Source organism: Lagopus leucura, unplaced genomic scaffold (genome assembly GCF_019238085.1).
Source record: "Lagopus leucura isolate 7727_CA_CO unplaced genomic scaffold, USGS_WTPT01 Super-Scaffold_100001, whole genome shotgun sequence".
Taxonomy (NCBI): domain Eukaryota; kingdom Metazoa; phylum Chordata; class Aves; order Galliformes; family Phasianidae; genus Lagopus; species Lagopus leucura.
The window spans coordinates 58620485-58638653 of NW_024962262.1; the positions used below are offsets into that span (position 1 = coordinate 58620485).

Below are 18169 nucleotides of genomic sequence, written 5' to 3' on the forward strand. Positions count from 1 at the left end.
TAAGAGCTTTTTGACAGTGCCTCTTTGGAAGCAAACCACTAAGTATCTACAATATTTACAAATCACTTCACTGTAGCACTAACAAATAGGGGATTTGTATGCCACAGGTAAAACAATTGCTTTACAACATTTTTATTATATTTCACATACGTAAAGAAAACATCAAACATCTCAAAATAAAACCAATACGCTCTCTGTATGTGGCATTTCACACTTACAGACTTCTGTCTGAGAAGCAGCAATTAGTGCTCTTTCTCTGAAAGTGAGCTCTAAAGCTCTTACCACTAACCACATACAATACCTGTTTACTTGTCTCTGCATTTTGTACTGCTGAGTGACTAGAGCAGCAAGGCTGATCTGGCTGTTGTAGCAACAGTACTGAAGAGATTTAGAGGTGCCTACTAAGGAAGCCTTAAAGAACAGCCTTCATTTCTGTCTCCCTAAGAACACCTCTCATGGTTGCTGATGTTCCCCAAACTCATCAGATCCTGGAGAAAAGTAAGAGCTTCTTTCCTAGAACGTAGAAGCTGTGGTGCCTCATCCCTGGAGGCACTCACAGCCAGGTTGGATGGAGTCCTGGGCAGCGTGAGTTGGTGGTGGGCAGCCCTGCCCATAGCAGGGATTGGGGCTGGGTGGGCTTTGAAGTCCATTGCAACCCAAATCATTCTAGGATTCTAACATGCACCTTTACTCAAGTATTGTGGCACTGTCTCAGAAACTCCCTTCTACTTGAGTAGCAAGGACAGAATGGCTGCAGCAGGGTCACAGTGGTCCAAGGGCTGCTCATAGCACAGTTCTGATAGAAGTCTTCAGTGTCTGAAATCCTGGGCATTGAGTATTTTAATGGCTCTGAGTGCCCACTGTCCCCAGCCAGTGTACCCTCAGGCCTCCCATTCAACAATACACACTGCTACATGTGGCAAAAAGTACATAATTCTCACTCTCCCAACTCCTGATGTTTAAAACAAAATGCAAAATAGTTTTAGAAACAGAAGCCAGAACACATTTCCCATCTTTCCCACATGCAAAGAGAAGAGTAATCAATCACATCAATATAGAAAATGCCATCTTCAGCTATTGTCTTGTTCTTAAAGAAAGGTCCTCTAATTCATATAACATCAGGTCTCTTTTCATTAAAGATTAATCACCTCAGATAAACTGCAAGTGTACATTTTTGATTAGGTCTTTCCAGGATTGAAATGATTAGACATGCAGTTTCTGATTTCCCTTTGGATCGTGCTGGATCATCACATACAAAGACAGTTATCCTGGACTTGCATGAAAGCAGAATGTATCTCTAGACAAGACTGAAGTTGGACAAAGCAGCTTCTTACTAATATTTTCAGGCTTTGGGATTTAGACATCTCAATTCCAAGTAATTCCTACATTATGTGACAACGCTGTTTAATAGTGTGCACATCTAGGCTTCTTTTGAATAGCCTGTCACCTTTCACATCATTGAGAACAACAATGCTTTGAAAAAAAAACTACTGAACCCAATCTTCACATTGCCTCATCAGCCTCATGTTCTCAAAGAGGAAGGGCTCTGAGGCATGACTGAGACATCTAGAGAGCCCAAGCATCTCCAAGACCAGAGGTGACTGAAAGAAGACCAAATTGTTGGGGGAGATAAAGAACTTTCTAATGCCATTAGTACAGCATTTGTTTTCTTATACTTGGTCTACTTGAAACTCAACAATATTTTACTCCTCAGTAAATACATATGTGCCATGCTGAAATGAAGGTTTCTACATTTTTTGAGCACTCTTAGGAATTAAAAAAAAACTTCATGAAGGAACAAAAAAGTGAGCAATTACATTAACTGTAAGTTTCAGCTGCAGCATACTTAAGTACTACAATCTTAAAGCGCTGCTGCATGTGTCAAGGCTCAGAAGGCAGAAGGATAAAACCTCTTCTTGAAGCATGTTCTCCCTCAGAGCTGTCTCACATAGCACGGAATATCTATATCACAGGCAGCTTCAGCAATATCATTGTTTGTCTGCCAGATGTGTATAAATGACACGATAAGCTGACACATATAGCTACAATGAACAACACATCACCAATTTAAAGCTGACTAAAAACAATGCATCATATTAAATCATTCATCTCTTAAGCAGCCGCACCCAGCACTGTTTAAAGGAGGCACCTTCAACATGTATGAAGTATAGTTACAGTATAACAAGGATAACCAATAGTTCAGGTTTGTGAGATGAGACAACCCTTTTACACGTCACCACTAAAAGCTTGACAACAACGGTGGTTTTAACGCAAGGAATGCATCACTCCTGACACATAAAAGATTTTACAACCTGTCTTCAAATTCTAACAGTTTCATACCTCTGAGCGATGTCAGGTTCACCACAATGGCTGCAGTGCAGCTCTCTGAACTTCTCACACAATATTATTTAATTATTTTCAGAAAACCTGTTAAGTGCATTTGTTTTGTTTTTTTTTTTCTCTCTCCCACAGCCTGCCCTTTGTCTTCTCCTACTGTGTTGGCAAGAACACATGGCATTAGCAACATTTAGGAAGCTCTACTTAGTTCTATTTAACTTCAGATGGCAACATGAGGGATTGATGTTTCACAACAGGCATGGATAAATGTGCATTGTTTATACTACCATTGATTCCATACAAATATTACTCTGCTGCTTTATTTGCTAAGAAATCTAACTTATTTGAGTCTTGTGTAAGACTTACTCATAAAGCAAGTAAGGAACTGAGACCAACTTGTTAAATTATTCCATCATCTTTCTCCACTCCAGGAAGTAACCCAGTTTAACAGAGGGCTTTCATCTAATGACTGATGCCTGGAAGCTAGAGATGATGCACAAGCAGTATAAAAGCAGAAATAACTGAATACTAAGCACAATAGTGCCCACTCTCTCTTCTCACATACACAACATCCACAAATATACGCTCCCAGTTATAGCCAACCTCACCTGAGCAGACATTTCTATGCTGCAGTCAGACTGCAACATAAGCCTCAGATACACCTCAAATGACTTCAAACTTGCCAGGGTTCATATGCAAATAACAGTGGTGACAGTACTACAAAATAGACCAAGGAAGCTGGAAAAATACCGGAGGGTTAGGGTGTTAACCCATCAGCAGAGGATTAAACAGGATGACTGAGATAGTTGCTGCCCCCAGGTGACAGCCCCACCTCTGTAACATAGGCTGTCTCTTCCAGCAGTGTCAGTGGCATGGAAATCTACTGATAGACAAACCCAGTTTATAGTCCAACATGTTACAATTGACAAGTTGGAAAGATTCACCTGCCATACAGCCACCAACGGTGGCAAAAAACATGTGATAAGGACAAAAAAAAACAATAGCATCTGAGTAACCATCCCACTTACGCCATCATTAAACATGCTTCAAGATCTTGTGATCACAATGCCATAAGTTCCACCACTCCTACCACTAGCAGTGGTACTTAAACTTCAGCCATCTCTGCAACTAGTATTCTCTCACACTCCAGCAAGATGGAATTGCTTGCATCAATCATGTCCATACATCAGTTTACTAGGGCAATATACAGCAATAGCCAGTGGAGAGAGAATTCTGAGTCTGCAGACACCATCATGAAAAGTGAAATATGGTCATCACAGGAGCACATAATGTGTGTCCCAAAGCAGATTGACAGCACATGATCAGCTCAATTCTTTTTTTTTTTGTTAATGGTCTGGTATCTAACCTACAGTAAAAACATCAGTTCCAAAAGGATATAGTACTTGCTAGTGTGACTTTTCAAGCCCAGGGCAAACTGAACTGAATTATGCCATGAATCACAGGAACAATATAGACCCATATGCCCAAGAAAACACAGGAAAATGTGTAACCAAATCTGAAATGCTGTTTCTGGACCTAAATGTCAGCTTACAAAAATGTAAGTCAAGACTTGATACCAAATACTTACTGTTCTTCAGCATGGATAAATGCTGCTGCCTGCTAGCTGCACATCACCTGATTGAGGCAACAGTAATGTATTCAGACTTCTGTTCTAATACTGGCATAGTGATCGCAATTTGTTACCACTGGAAACATTCTGCCATTGCTGGGTTGAGATGGATAAACTTTTTACCTGTATTGGAGTAGTAGTGTGTCCTGCAAAGCAATCTTGGATAAAGAGAATGAACTGCTCATGCCTGTCAAACTAAGTTCCCTTGTCAATTCTGATAGAGAGCTCAGATGTGTCACACAAGTCATTGGAGGTCATTGTGGTCTAAGTGAGAGAGAAGGACAAAACAACTTTAGGAGATCCAACTACAAGTCCCAAAACTGACACTGTCATTCAGATAGGCCCCTACAGACTACAGTAACTTGTGAACAAACTGATCTGAAGAACATGGACTCACCCCAAATACAGCATGTAACTCTTGTGTAACTTCTGAGCAGGTCACCTAAATTTCCAGACATCAGTTTCTCACTGCCGTGGGAAGATGTTTCAGTAAAACTCGTTATGCTATTTGGCAATCAGTTGTCCTCTTTAATGAACCTCTAGCAAGTTAACAAGGCTGATGTACTGAATTCCTAAAGTTGTGAACCCTCAAAATATAAATTATGCTTTTATTCTAATAAATATGCAGTAGTAAAATGCTTAAGACTGGCAATGTGCCTGCGGTACAAGGGAAGACAAGTCATTTGAAATTTAATCAAGAGTCCTGCAAATACAGGAATGTCAACAACACCTATCAGGCACATCAGGTTCCAGACACTGCTTCTAGAAGGGAAGAAGTGTTTTAAGGCTACTACATTCAAAAGCTATAGGCAAGAAAAATGAGCAGATGGGGGAAAGGGAACATTAACAGATCACCTGGTAATTCATCACTACTAAAGTTTCATCGTACACCAAAGGTGGAAAACAAGATGAAAGGAGAAGAACACAGGACATCCTTCACTCTGCTCATGGAAAGAAAAGAAAAAGAAACGAGGTTTCCTAGTTACCTCGTCATGAATAACCAAGGCACTCGGACATTAACAAAACTGTCTAATAATAAACAACAGATCTGATAAGGAGGCTGTGGAGTCCCCATTATGTAAGTCACTTAATAATAGGTTAACCAGATATCCAGCATAAGCAGCAGTGACCCCAATTAGAGGAAAGGAAAAAACAAATTAGATGATTTCTAGAAGACTCTCCCAGTCCTACTCTAGGAAGTGAGAACAAACACATGAAAGTGGGTTGTTAATGCAAATGAATAGACAATTCATTTAGCAAAGTTCACCAAAGGGAGTCTTCCCAGGAAACCACAAAACTTACCTGAAATGTATCTTAGACCCATGCATCTACAGTTCCAAACAATCAATCCATTTCCCAACGACCCACAAACCTCTTGGTTCAGCAGTGCTGGTAAACCTTCTCAGTAAGTGACACAGAAAGCAAAAGATCTAGTAAGTGGGCCTGCAGCTAAACGCCAAAAAGAGAACTGAAGACATCAGGTAGATTAGAAACTACAGCCAGAGGCAGCAACTCATCACACTATGCAAAAACAGCAGCAGTATTTCATTCTGTGATGGGTTGTGAAGCATCAGCCTGGGCAGAATATCACTCAAATATGCCTCACAGACCATCATCAATTAAACACTGCAAAACCTGCTGAATACAATATTCAGTTATGCTCATTTTTCAGAATCTTAGATTCATCTTTCCTATTTAGCACAGCTCCTTCTTTTTTCATTCCTATCATGGGGTGCTTTGATTTTTAATTTTGGCAACCAAAATTCGATCCCAGAGCATTTTTCTCCTATGCTAGGAAACAGCACCAAATTTGGGAAACTTTGGCAGTGGTAATTATCAATTCACACAAAGGGCACGTGATTCCTTCCTATTTTGCATACATAAAAAAAAAAAAAAAAAAAAAAAAAGGAAAACTACATTTATCATTTTCCACTTAGAAGAAATAGTATACGTATCTACACATAACCCCAAAGCAGCATTTTTAGGCTACTGGGGGTGTGGGTATATCTGCAAGTAAAAGATACACAAACTGAAGACAGAAAACCTCTCCAAGATAGCCTATAAAGGCAAAGGAAACCTACCCTAAGTACAACGATAGATGCTGACAGTGACCAATTTCAGAGATTCAAAAAAAATGTATATATTACTCATTTACACTGGTAATGTATCCTATTCACATGACTACTGAAAACACAATAGGAGTAGTACAATGACTTAATGACAAATGCTGGTTTCATAATCAGGGTGGAGCATGAAAGCCACTATAAAGGCAGTTCCAATCTGAGACTCTCACTTGTGCTGGATACATTTGAAGGCTCTGTATTTTGAGCGAGGTAAGCACAAACTAAATATATTGAGTGTTTCTATTATCTTCATTTGATTTTTTAATTCCTACAAGAATTGTGAGTTTACAGAAAAGGTCTTTTCATCTAGTTTAAGTATTGATGATATGCTTGTGCACCAATGGACAGCGTCAGCTGTATTTCAAAAAACATTCTGTGCATGAGATGATTATTGCCTGCTTTGTTTCCAGTCATTCTTCGAGACAACACCCAAGAAACATGGAACATTTACTCAATGACAACCTTCTGAAATATTTTACTCAATATGCTTTAATGGAGGGTAGCACTAGTGCACTGTCCATTGGTGGGCTGAAAAATCTGCTCCAGAATCAATTTTCACAGTACTTGAAGGTAAGTTTCAATTGTTTTATTCACTGTGCTTCCTATAAAACAGATACGAAAAAGGGGATACAGGCAGTGATACTGCAAGGCAGATTCTGTGCTCAAATGGTTTTACCAGCTCCATAAAAAATCCTTATTAAGGATTAGTTTATGAAACTTTACTTGCATTAATGAACATTAGGGAGATAACATAACTAAGTGGGAAGTTTATAACTAAGTCCTACAAATTTAAATGCAAAAATCTAATAAATTATTTATGGCATTCAAATTTCACCTAGAATATTGCACCTGAGTTTTATAAAATAATTTTATTTCAATCAAAACAATGCATTTTCAATCTAGAATATATATAAAACACCTATAAATAAAGTAAATCAGTACAGCAAGTTTAAAAGTAAGAGGCATAGGCCAGTTTCTATGCAATCTAGTTCTCTACCACTGAAAATAAGAGAAGATTCATCACTTCTGAAAGATTCCAAGAAGAAAAAAAGATATCAAACTAGAGAGAAATGTCTACATCCTGAGGCTGAGGGGGAAAAAAAATTCCAACTTCTCTACCTAAGATCTTTCCTAAACTAGATTAGAACTCAATTTAAATTCTTTTGATAGGCAAATCCATAAATACTGGTTTTTGGATTGCAAGACAAGACACTGGCACTTTTTGCTGGAGATCTGAAAGAACTGTATCTCAATGGAAAATTCAGTAGTTTAAGAACTACAGGAATACAGTTTAGTTTTTTATAAGAAAAAAAGAAAAAAGTCACCTAATAGAACGCAAGTTGTCTTCCCTTGTAAAGCCACCTATCAGAAATCAATTACTAAAACTTTTAGGAAATGTGATAGTATATTCAGAACGATATTGCTTTTTACATTAGCTGTAGGCAGTTTAGGTGGCAGGACCCATTTCCAGAGATTTATGGAAACAGAAGTGCTCAAAAAAATACAGATGTTTTGCATCTGGATATCAGACATTGTCAACCACCCACTCTGTATGCAGAAATACATGGCGCCATAATAAATCAACAAAATAGCAGAACACGACAGTACAAAATAGGCAAAAAGTACTAAGAAAGCATTTTAAAGACCTAATTTATATTTAGAACTATTTTCATACTAACAAGCCTGATCTGTGACGTTAGCAGAATACTTACTGCATTAAGATGTCACATGAATTAAAGAAGCTTATAGCATAAACCAGATTTATTCTACTAACAAGAATTTTCTAACACAGTATTCCTAGTAAAGAGAAGAAAAGGGGAAGGAAAGGGACCGCCAGGCCCAAGTCCACAGCCTACTGAAACATGTTTTCAATAGTGTTTTGTTGGTCCTGGATCTAATAAAGCAGCAGGTGGAATACATATTGAGGACTACATACACAATGAAGCTGCTGCACTTGCTGCATTACCTATGTTTCATAATGTAATCCAAACAAAACTTAGAAGACTGAAGTAACCTGAGTAATACTTGTAGTTGGGTGGTGACAGATGCATTGGCTTTTTCACACATATGCAAACGTCTTCATAGTACAAAACACATCCAAGTATTCAGGTTATTTCACATACTGAAGCTTCAAATTAAAAGCAAACAGCAGCTCATAGTTCTTAAATAGTTACTGTAGCTTTGTTAACATTTTTGAGAGGCATTAGCAAGCACTGTAGTTCTAGTTTAACCAGTAAAACTGGTTAACACATCACCAGTAACATCTTCAAGGAACACTCTTACTGACTGCAACAATTCTTGGTAATAATCCTCACTAGAAAACAGTTGTGGCAATTCACTTCATTCTTTTTTCCCTCCTCCTTCCCCCTCTCCCCCAACAAAAACAGGATTCATTCTCACTTGACAACGTAATTAAGTTGTTGGACAAAAATAATGATGGAAGCATCAGCTTCGACGAGTTTGTGATGCTAATAAAAAAGATCACAGGACAATAAAGCATCTGCCAGAATGAGCACCGTTCCTTTGAGGGAGAAGACACGGCATCCACGGACACTGCGTGCACCTAAACCCACAGATTTCCTTGTTGTAATTTCAAAAAATACACAATAAAGATTTATATGACATAAGCTTTGTATTGTGTTTCCTGTCGACTAGGCACAATTCCCAACAAAAGTGCCTCAAAATTAGTTCAGAGCTACTTGTCTTTATTTTATGCTACTAAAATGCTATTTGAGAAAATGTCATCACATAATATGACATTTTGAAATGCTAAGTTCAATTTTTCTTAAATAAAAAAAAAAGGCATTTATTTTAAATAACAATATAAAATTACTATGGTAAGCATGATGACTACAATATTCCAACCTCAGTTTCAGGTTGTAGATAAATAAGTACATATTTCCTGTGTTAGAATTTTATAAATGAGAACACACACATATGTAAGAGCTGAGTGCTTGCTGCTGCAAATTAAAACATCCATTACAGCTTTTTTTTTGGTGTGGTTTTAATTTCTCCATTTCACAGTTCCCTTGTCACGCTTGCATTTGTCTGAGTAATTCATGGGGATTATCATTTACTTTATTAAAGGAAATGAATGAAGAAGAAAAAGGAAGTAACTTCAATACAAAATAATTTAAAGGATGAGGCATTAATCATTCTATAGAACTCTCAATTTTGGACAGAATTTTATTATCAACATCCTCCATTATGCTGATAGAGCAATTAGGTCCAGATCTCAAGAGTTACTTAAGGACTTAGGAAGCAACTTAGTGATAAAGCAAATCAAGCGCATTAGAGACCACATACAAGTGATCCCTATACTTGGATTTCTTCCCTAACAGAGTGGAATCCAGTGCTGTACCACAGTTGCATGCACAGCAGCCTCAAAAATTACAATATTTAAACAGTAGGAATGTTCTACTGGGCTCTTGGGCCATGCTTTTACACAAACACTTCAGCTGTTAAACTGTGTCACAAGTTCTGGAAGGCGAAAAGGAAATCATAGTACTTGGTACTTTTTTTCTGGTTTATTAAAAAAATCATTGTCCTAAATTACCAGTATACTTTGATGTCAAAACAAAATGTGCCATATTCTCATTTGCGTGCTAAGCAACACTAGCTACTTCACACAAATAATATCACAGAATTATAAGATGTTTCTTTACATAACACATAGGACACACATTCCTTTTCATTTGTTAGGAAACATTTCGTGTTTTAGAATTTAATCTGGTTATGGGCATCCTGTACAAGAAAAGCGGGCATCAACTCACAAGTGTGTTATAAGAGTGTCACCTACTGGCAAAGTCTACTTCTAGGCAATTTCCTGCAAAACACAGATGCCATGCAACACTTCAAGCTTCACAATGCTACAAGAGATGCTACCACAGTTCTTTATGACCTGTCACAACAAGACTTAACTTAGAACAAATACATAAGAATCCTTGCTGGAACAGTTTCATTATGCTGCTGTTCTGTTTGCTTGCTTGCTAGAATGGTACTAAACAGCTGAAATAAAGTTTCAGCTTTTCATTTTGTTCTTTACCAAAAAAGAAAATCTAAGCTTAATACTAGAGGAAGTGAACGCAAAAGACAAGGGAGATGGACACAAAAAAATATCTGTTTTTCCACCCAGTGAATCAACCTCATTAGCAGTTCAGACTGTACAGATTCTTCTTAAAGGAGATTTTAAAATTGTCATTTGCAACAGAAAACTCATACTAAGCACTGCTCTCAATGCATTATTTTTTTCTCAACAGTTATCTTCCCAGCAGAGAGCTGCAATTATTGCTGTTATTATCCAAAGGGCTGGAAAACAGAGCATATAATATATAATGGGAACATAACCTGAAAATAACGAGTCAAGATGATGATAAGGAACATCAGGGACTGATCAATGATCATATATCTGTCTCATTTGCCTCAGGAAAATCAAACATACTTAAAACTAAAAAAAAAAAAAACCTTAATACGTTATTCAATGCAAAATGCATGGTTGGGCAAAAAAAGGTAAAAACTGCTCTAAAGATCATTATCTTTTTTTTACTTCAGACTACACATCTTTAGCTTAAGACTAAATGAAAATACTGAACAAATAACTCCAAATCTTTCAAACAGAATTTATAACCCACAGTCTACTAATGTTTTCAAATTCTAGGTAGCAACTCCTCTAAGTCTTCACTACATCTAATACTTTATTCTTTTTCCTACTGGATTTTAAAAGAATATTTGGGGTATTTTCACATTATAAAGCCATTAGTTTCCTCTTTTTGTTTTATATGCAGAGATTATCATTTTTTTCCTCATCATTTGAAATCTAAAATAATACATCTAGCCATTTACATGCTCAGACTATTAATAAGGATACCTCCCAAAACAGGCAATACAGGGTTTCCCTCCTGTACCAGGTTTCACTTGGGTGATTTTGCAAAACCTAGGTCAAGTAATACTGTCATAATGAGTCAACAGAGCAAGAAGACAAGCAGCTGAATGAAGCAGATATTCAGCATTTCATGCAACACTGCATTTGCACTTTCAGTTCTGTGTTCATTATTTGTCAAAGAAGCACAAGTCACAATTGCCTCATCACACTGAAACTTCTTACAACACTGTTGTTTTTTTTTTCCTAATACAGTGTTCTTCTGTAGTACAACTTGTGCCACTGTTATTGAGAGACATTAACAATAGTAATCACTCACAATTTCAGTCACTTGTATTTCTTCTGGAAGCTTAACTCCCAGTTATTCAACAATCTCAATTTTTATTTTTTATTGAAAAAGAAAAGTTCATTTCCACAACCGTAAAGAAAAGCGTGAAAGAGAACAACCTGCAGGGACTAAAAAGGCTAATAATAAAGCAAAGTATCCCTTCATTTTTTTATATACATGCTTTAGAAGAGACTATTTTGGTACGTACTGTTCTGAGTACTTGAATGCTTAACAAATTAACAAGGAATGCAAGATGTATATTTTATGGTTGCCCCAGAATTCTCCTGATAAACACTGTAGAACATGTTTCCTTTTAAAAACAGAAGAAAACAGAACTGATGCCTCACTAGTGCTTCTCCTCTCTCCTTTCAGCTTCCAAAAGAACAGGAATAAAATATATATATATATATGCTGCTGTGGTTCTAAGTCAGGACTCAGCTGAATCACGCAGTGGCATCACAAGGTATTATCAGTGCTGACACTGTTTCCAATTAATTTTCATGGATAATGAAACATCTGCATCAGTCCAGCAGTTCACAAGCTTCACTGATCTGCTGCTTCTCCAGTCTTTTTTATTGATTTGTCATTACACAGAACACCTAAAGTTTTCAGCACAAGCTAAATAATCTGTTTTAGCAAAGTCTTAGCATTAACAGATATTGACAGTATAAATTTATTTCTTGGAACAATTTACAGCCGTTTCTCACCCAGAACTGAGATGTCAAAGATCAGATTAAGGTGCTGACCAGTATTAACCAATTTCACAGCCTTAGTGCAGCTTAGAACAAAAGAATCTGTTATACATACTGAAAGCATATTGCTTCCACTGTAAATACTGTATTAATCTTCTATGACACTTACATTCGCTCTATTACTTTCTTCATTCAATGCCAACACAACTTTCTTTATAAAACATATACTTTGCTTGACTTTGATTGCTAACTGCAAATCACTCCGTTAATTACTTGTGGAATATAAACTTTGTCTGATATACATTATAATACACACTACCATTTCAGCAATGAAAGAAACAGCCAGTACCACTGCAGACAAGCTTCTATATTCCAGACTTCAGTTAACTGTTGATCTCTGCATATGAACTAGCAAACAATCCTCAGAATAATGGAGGCAAATGGGCAGTTCCACCTCTTCCTCAAGCAGGCTTCGTGACCTGACTGCACTCCAAAAAGTTATCTGAGCTGACCAGATGAAATGTAGTCATATGAAGCTATATAAGATGTATTCCATATTACTTGACTTTAGGTCCCTGAAAATTATGAGTCTCTTTGCACCAGGCAGAAGTATCTCGCATCACCTACACACCTAATTTAAACCACCAGCTCTCTGCCGCAGTCTTAGGCAGCACTAACCCCCCAAAAAACTGATTGTTGCTACAATGCAATAGCAGAAACTTTCTGCACATAGAAAAAAAAAAAATCACATTAATAATGTAAAGAATAATGAACTCAAATTGCCAGTGTTGAAATCCAAATGACACTCAAATCTTTTTAAAGCAGCTGATGGTGATTCAAACCCACAGAAAGCAAGGTATATCAATTGTTCAGAAGACTAAAAAAAAAATAGGCATTGATAGCATTATAACCTTTGCCAACTGAGCTTGAATTACCAGAAAAATAAGATAACTTTGAAAAACCACAAACATCACTTTTGGCTTAAGTTAAAAATCTTAAGGTGCCAAAAGAAGAAACTGTGCCCCATTCTACCCAACAACAGTAAAATATCCTGCATACATAGAATTGTCACTAAAAAACCCTAAAAGCAAAGTCATCACAGGATCAGCCTCCTGTATTATCACTCTTGCTTCCCAAAACAATTATAGTAAGCTTTCAACAACTTCCACATTTCACAACACATTGCTATTTATGAAATGGATCCCTTCAGTGAAGAAGTATGTCTTCTCATACTTTCAGGAAGGCAGAAAATCTCACAATTAATGAAATTGTTGCCGTCTCAAGTTAAGTTCAAAAGCTCAGACTGGATTATCTCTTCTACATACGTAAACAATGACAAACAGGTAAAACACTTCTAAAAACTCCCATTTGCATGTTGCAGATGAAGCAGATGTGAAAAAGTATTTTACTTTAAAATCCCAATAAAGCTCTTTTGAAGGAAGTTTACAAGCTATGTTTCTGTATCACAAGCAATGCACTTAATTCATCACTAAAGGATCTTACACAAAGGTACTACTTCATTTTCCACGTGTTCGTATCTGTCCTATTTTCACTTTTACAAACCCATCCCTACTGACCCATTTTAAGTTTTATTGTTATGGATAATGCGATAGTACATTCTCCCAATCTAGAACATACACCCAGAGGAACTCCATCCCAAAATATTACCATTGGCATCCCATACTGAGAGCCCTGGCTTACCTACAGCACTGAAATTTTTCTGAAAAGGAGAACCTTGAGATGAATGTGCATTGGGGGTGGGGTCAGCAGGAAAGAGTGCCTACTTTCCAGTACTCAAAGAAAGAAAAATTTTTCAACAGCTTTGTTTTTAACTCTTCCTGTGTAAGTTTATATTTTAATGGCTTTGCTCTACACTTTCCAGCTTCTCTTTACATTTTATTCTCCAGTAAAACTAGTGTTATTGTCTACTACCAGCATTTGTTACAGCTAAGGAAACTATTAAAAACTTAATAATAAAATACTGTCGTGGCAAATTACAGAAGTGAGCAGGTGAAGGCAAGGAACTATCCAAAAATAAAATGCCTATATAAGTAAACGTGAATAAAGACAATGGACATCACTTCAGGTAACAGATCAACTGTAACTTCCACAGGGTTCACTTATTTCTAACACAAAACACACACAGGAGAAATATCAGTACTTACAACAGGGTTTTTTGTGTCTGGGTCAAATTCTGTAGAATTTGCATCTAAAAAAAAGTTCAAAAACATACATCACCATTGTTCTACAAGCACTACAGACTCATAAGAGCAGTTCTGTGACACTTTTCTACTTGTCTGCATCTCCACTTCAGTCTTGCCTGTTGAAAGACATACTGTACTACTTTGGAAGAACTCTCCTGTGACCTCAGTCACACACACTACATTTCCCAATTGCCAAACTTTCTTCATCTCCATTTTTAGTGGTAGCAGTTCACTGGTGAGGTAAACCTCTTCAAATTACTGCTGCAATGGGTATTAATTTAGTAACTCCAACAAAGTATGCAAAAGCAAGCGAGGCCTAATTTCACGTTTTAACTCTTGACCACACCTGTACACTCCAGCAAGAATGTTCACAAAGGTGAACAATAAGAGTACTGCAGAAAATGTGCTTAAGTCAGGAAGCAAGTTACAGGCAATCTGCATAACAGGAGTTCCTGCTCCTTTGTACACAGGGTGCTTAGCTCTCGCAACATAACTATTTTGAAGGATAATCCTAGGATCTACCTAAAAATAGATAAATATTTCATGTATAGAATAAAACTCCATCTAAGCAAACCACATCCACACCGGCATTCTGAGCTCACCTTTCCAATTTAAACAGTTTCTTGCAAATTCCACAACCGCTAATTGCATTCCCAGGCAAACTCCTAAAAGACAGAACAACAACAACAAAAAAAACCCAGAATTTAACAGCAGAAAGAACAGGGCAGATAAAGTACTTACTGTTCCATCTTAATAAGACTGTTCAGAAACCTTGTGTATACTCACAGACTTACCAGAAACAAAAATGTCAAACTCTTCAGACTTGGAGTACTGTGAATACGTGTGAAACAATCACGCTGTAAACTCTTTCAAAAACTGTTCCTTTTTTTTTTCCTCCCATCTTCTCAAATAATTATTGCAAAGAAACAAAAGCTGAAAGTGTCCAAAATCTAATTTTATTTTAGCAAATAGCCAAATAGCCACTGTTACTTATAGAATTGTACCAAATCTAGAGTGAGGACCAAAGCTCCAGGGATTCACACACAGAGCATTTAGCTCACAGGCCATATGGAACTTTCAAGAATTGTTATAATAAGATATCAGACAAATCAATAAAAATTAATACTGCACATCTCCAAAGACACTTGTTTTCTGCACACTGATTAGTAAGTACGATACTGATTTCACACTCAGGGGACTGGAGCACCTCCACTATGAAGACAGGCTGAGGGAGCTGGGCTTGTTCAGCCTGGAGAAAAGAAGGCAGCGGGGTGACCTCATTGCAGCCTTTCAGTACCTAAAGGGAGCCTATAAACAGGAGGGGAATCAACTCTTTGAAAGGATAGATAACTGCAGGCCGAGGGGAAATGGTTTTAAGTTGAGAGAAGGAAGATTTAGGCTGGATGTCAGGGGGAACTCTCTCTTTACAGAGAGAGTGGTGAGGTGCTGGAACAGGCTGCCCAGAGAGGTTGTGGATGCCCCGTCCCTGGAGGTGTTCAAGGCCAGGTTGGATGGGGCCCTGGGCAGCCTGGTCTGGAATTAAATGTGGAGGTTGGTGGCCCTGCATGTGGCAGCGGGTTGGATATTCATGATCCTTGAGGTCCCTTCCAAGCCTGGCCATTCTGTGATTTTGTGACATTGAGGTACACAGAACCTCCATGCAAAATGTGAATAAAGTAAATAAAGCCTTTGGAATGCAAAAGGTAGGAAAGGCCTTTTTCTTCCTTCCTTACATAGCAGCTGGAGTACATAACTATGACCCTAGGCATAATTTATAAGGCATATGATGCAAACAGCATACATACAATCAATCCTAAGACAGAATCCTTTATTAGTATTCAATTGACAGTATTCTTCTTTTTACTTACTAACAATATAGTAGATGTCCACGCACCTGTTCTAGCAGGTTGGGAAGACTACTTTTTTTAAATATCAAATTAGCCTTCTCTACACCTCCAAAACACAATTACTGACACTAATGATCTTACCGAGGAAAGGTTTTTTCTTTGTTCTTGCCCAGGAGATAGCTTGGAGTTTGCCTTCTGTTCCCCTAATTCCAAACCCTCCTGGGACGAGAATGCCACTGTAATGACAGCACACATAAAGCATCTAACAAATACAATCAAGTCACCAAAATAAGTCTCTCAGATTGTATGGACTTTTCATTACAAAAGAACAAAAACAGTGCACAAAAGATGTGTCCTACTACCATGCAGAATTTAAATGTGGGGATTTGTCTTATCTATCCATGTGAATTCTCACCTGACTCTTTACTACACAGTGAAGTTCTCACTGCTTTCTACAGCTATTAGCAGTGTACTCACTAAGCGAATATGTTTATTCACCACTGCAGAATCTTAAGACCAAAACTCAATGACTACTGAATAAAACTGAAAAAATAAACGCATCTAAACAACAAGTTACATGTCCTTACAAATAAAATTGAAAGCCCAACAACAATTCATACCAAAAAGGTTTTCAGAGTGGCACAAGCATTTACTAAGCTTTTCTCCACCTTTCACTGTGATCCATGTCCACTGACTAAAGTCACTGACAAACAGACCTGTTCTTTAAGGAAACTATTTTGACTAGCTATCCAAAGCAACTAACAACTGCAATATGTCTAAAGAGATTAAAACAGAGTTTGAGGATGCAGGGCAATTCCACAATTTGTTATGTTTCACTGTCTTGACACCAGTCATGCAAGGCTGTCCCATTCCGTAAGAAACAAAACTTCGGATACACTGAGAAGTGATTCACTGAAATAGTTTTCATCACATTAAGTAAATACCACATTCAAGATACAAAACACTCACTCTGCTTTGCACAGCTTGTGCCATGCCTGATGGTATTTCACTGAGTTCTCCGCTTCTGTAGAACGTTCAAGTTCTGTTGAGTCTATATACTAAGGAGAAAAACAAAAAAAACATAATATAATAGTATTTTCTTCCACAGAGAAAGCAGAACATACTATATAAGCAACTTCTACATGACACAACTACTAAGAGCTTCAGGTGAATTTCTCAGTAGAATACAGCAACTACAGTGAAGACTCAATGTTTGCTCTACTTGCTGCACCCCATGCTCCTTTCTTTGCACATCAGCTCCAGAGCTCTGCTCGTCTCCAGTCCCTGTTTTCCTGCCCTCCAGGTACACAGACTTGCTACAGTGCTCAACAGCCACGTACCCAGCTTTAGTTTCTATGGAAATCTGGGCACCAATCGAGGGCTGGGGCTGACCTTGTACTGACATCCAAATGAGATGTAGCTAGGATGCTTATTTTACTAGCTTTTGGGTGCCACTGCTTATCTAATCTTTAAGACTGGATAAACTTGCATTGTCTAGCCTGTCAGAAGGACACTCATGTGAGTTGACTTGAAAGCATGAACTGTAGAGAGCAAGCCAGGCTCACTGTTTATGTCTTACCAGAGATCTTGCATTAGAATCAATACTGCCACTAGTAAGCATGGCTCCTGAGGCATCACTAGAGTAAATGACTGGGGCAGTTATATACTGCATTAGAGTCACAAAATATCAGAGTTTGATTCATGGTTTTAACAGTCTTTCTGAAAATAGCATAGTTAGTAGCATCCTGCTGTAGTGGCCACACGCTAAGAATTAGATTATCTGAAGTGACAGTATTCATTTGTTTGTAAAGAAATTAAACAGATATAAAGATCGGCCTATGATTTTCCAGATAGAGTTGCCTCCTAGCTAATATTTCTCCTTTTTCCATTCTTCAAAAAGCATCAAAAACACAACAGAAAAATAATTACCTACGGGCCTTGCTATTTTACACTGGTACAAGAAGACAAACTGAAAGGATGCTTTAACACACTAGGAAATTGAGGAAAAAACTAATTACAGCTAAAGTTAATTGTAGTTTCCCTGCCAAGCATAGAGAAGCAGCACGTTCAAGCAGCATCAACAATTTATCATTCACATATGTCAGATATTATGTTGCGTGCAGGATCCC

The 18169-nt window shown here is 37.6% G+C and overlaps 1 protein-coding gene across 3 annotated transcripts in view; it reads right to left on the reverse strand.

Moving 5' to 3' along the window:
- The window catches only part of CTPS2 (CTP synthase 2), a 57521-nt gene that overhangs the window by 22069 nt on the left and 17283 nt on the right, over positions 1 to 18169 (reverse strand). For all 3 annotated transcript variants that reach the window (XM_042867677.1, XM_042867675.1, XM_042867676.1), the window contains exons 10-13: positions 17010 to 17098; positions 16182 to 16276; positions 14796 to 14858; positions 14155 to 14198 (exon numbers count right to left, since the gene is read on the reverse strand). In XM_042867677.1, coding sequence (XP_042723611.1) covers positions 14155 to 14198; positions 14796 to 14858; positions 16182 to 16276; positions 17010 to 17098 — 291 coding nt within the window. The remainder of the gene's footprint in view (positions 1 to 14154; positions 14199 to 14795; positions 14859 to 16181; positions 16277 to 17009; positions 17099 to 18169) is intronic.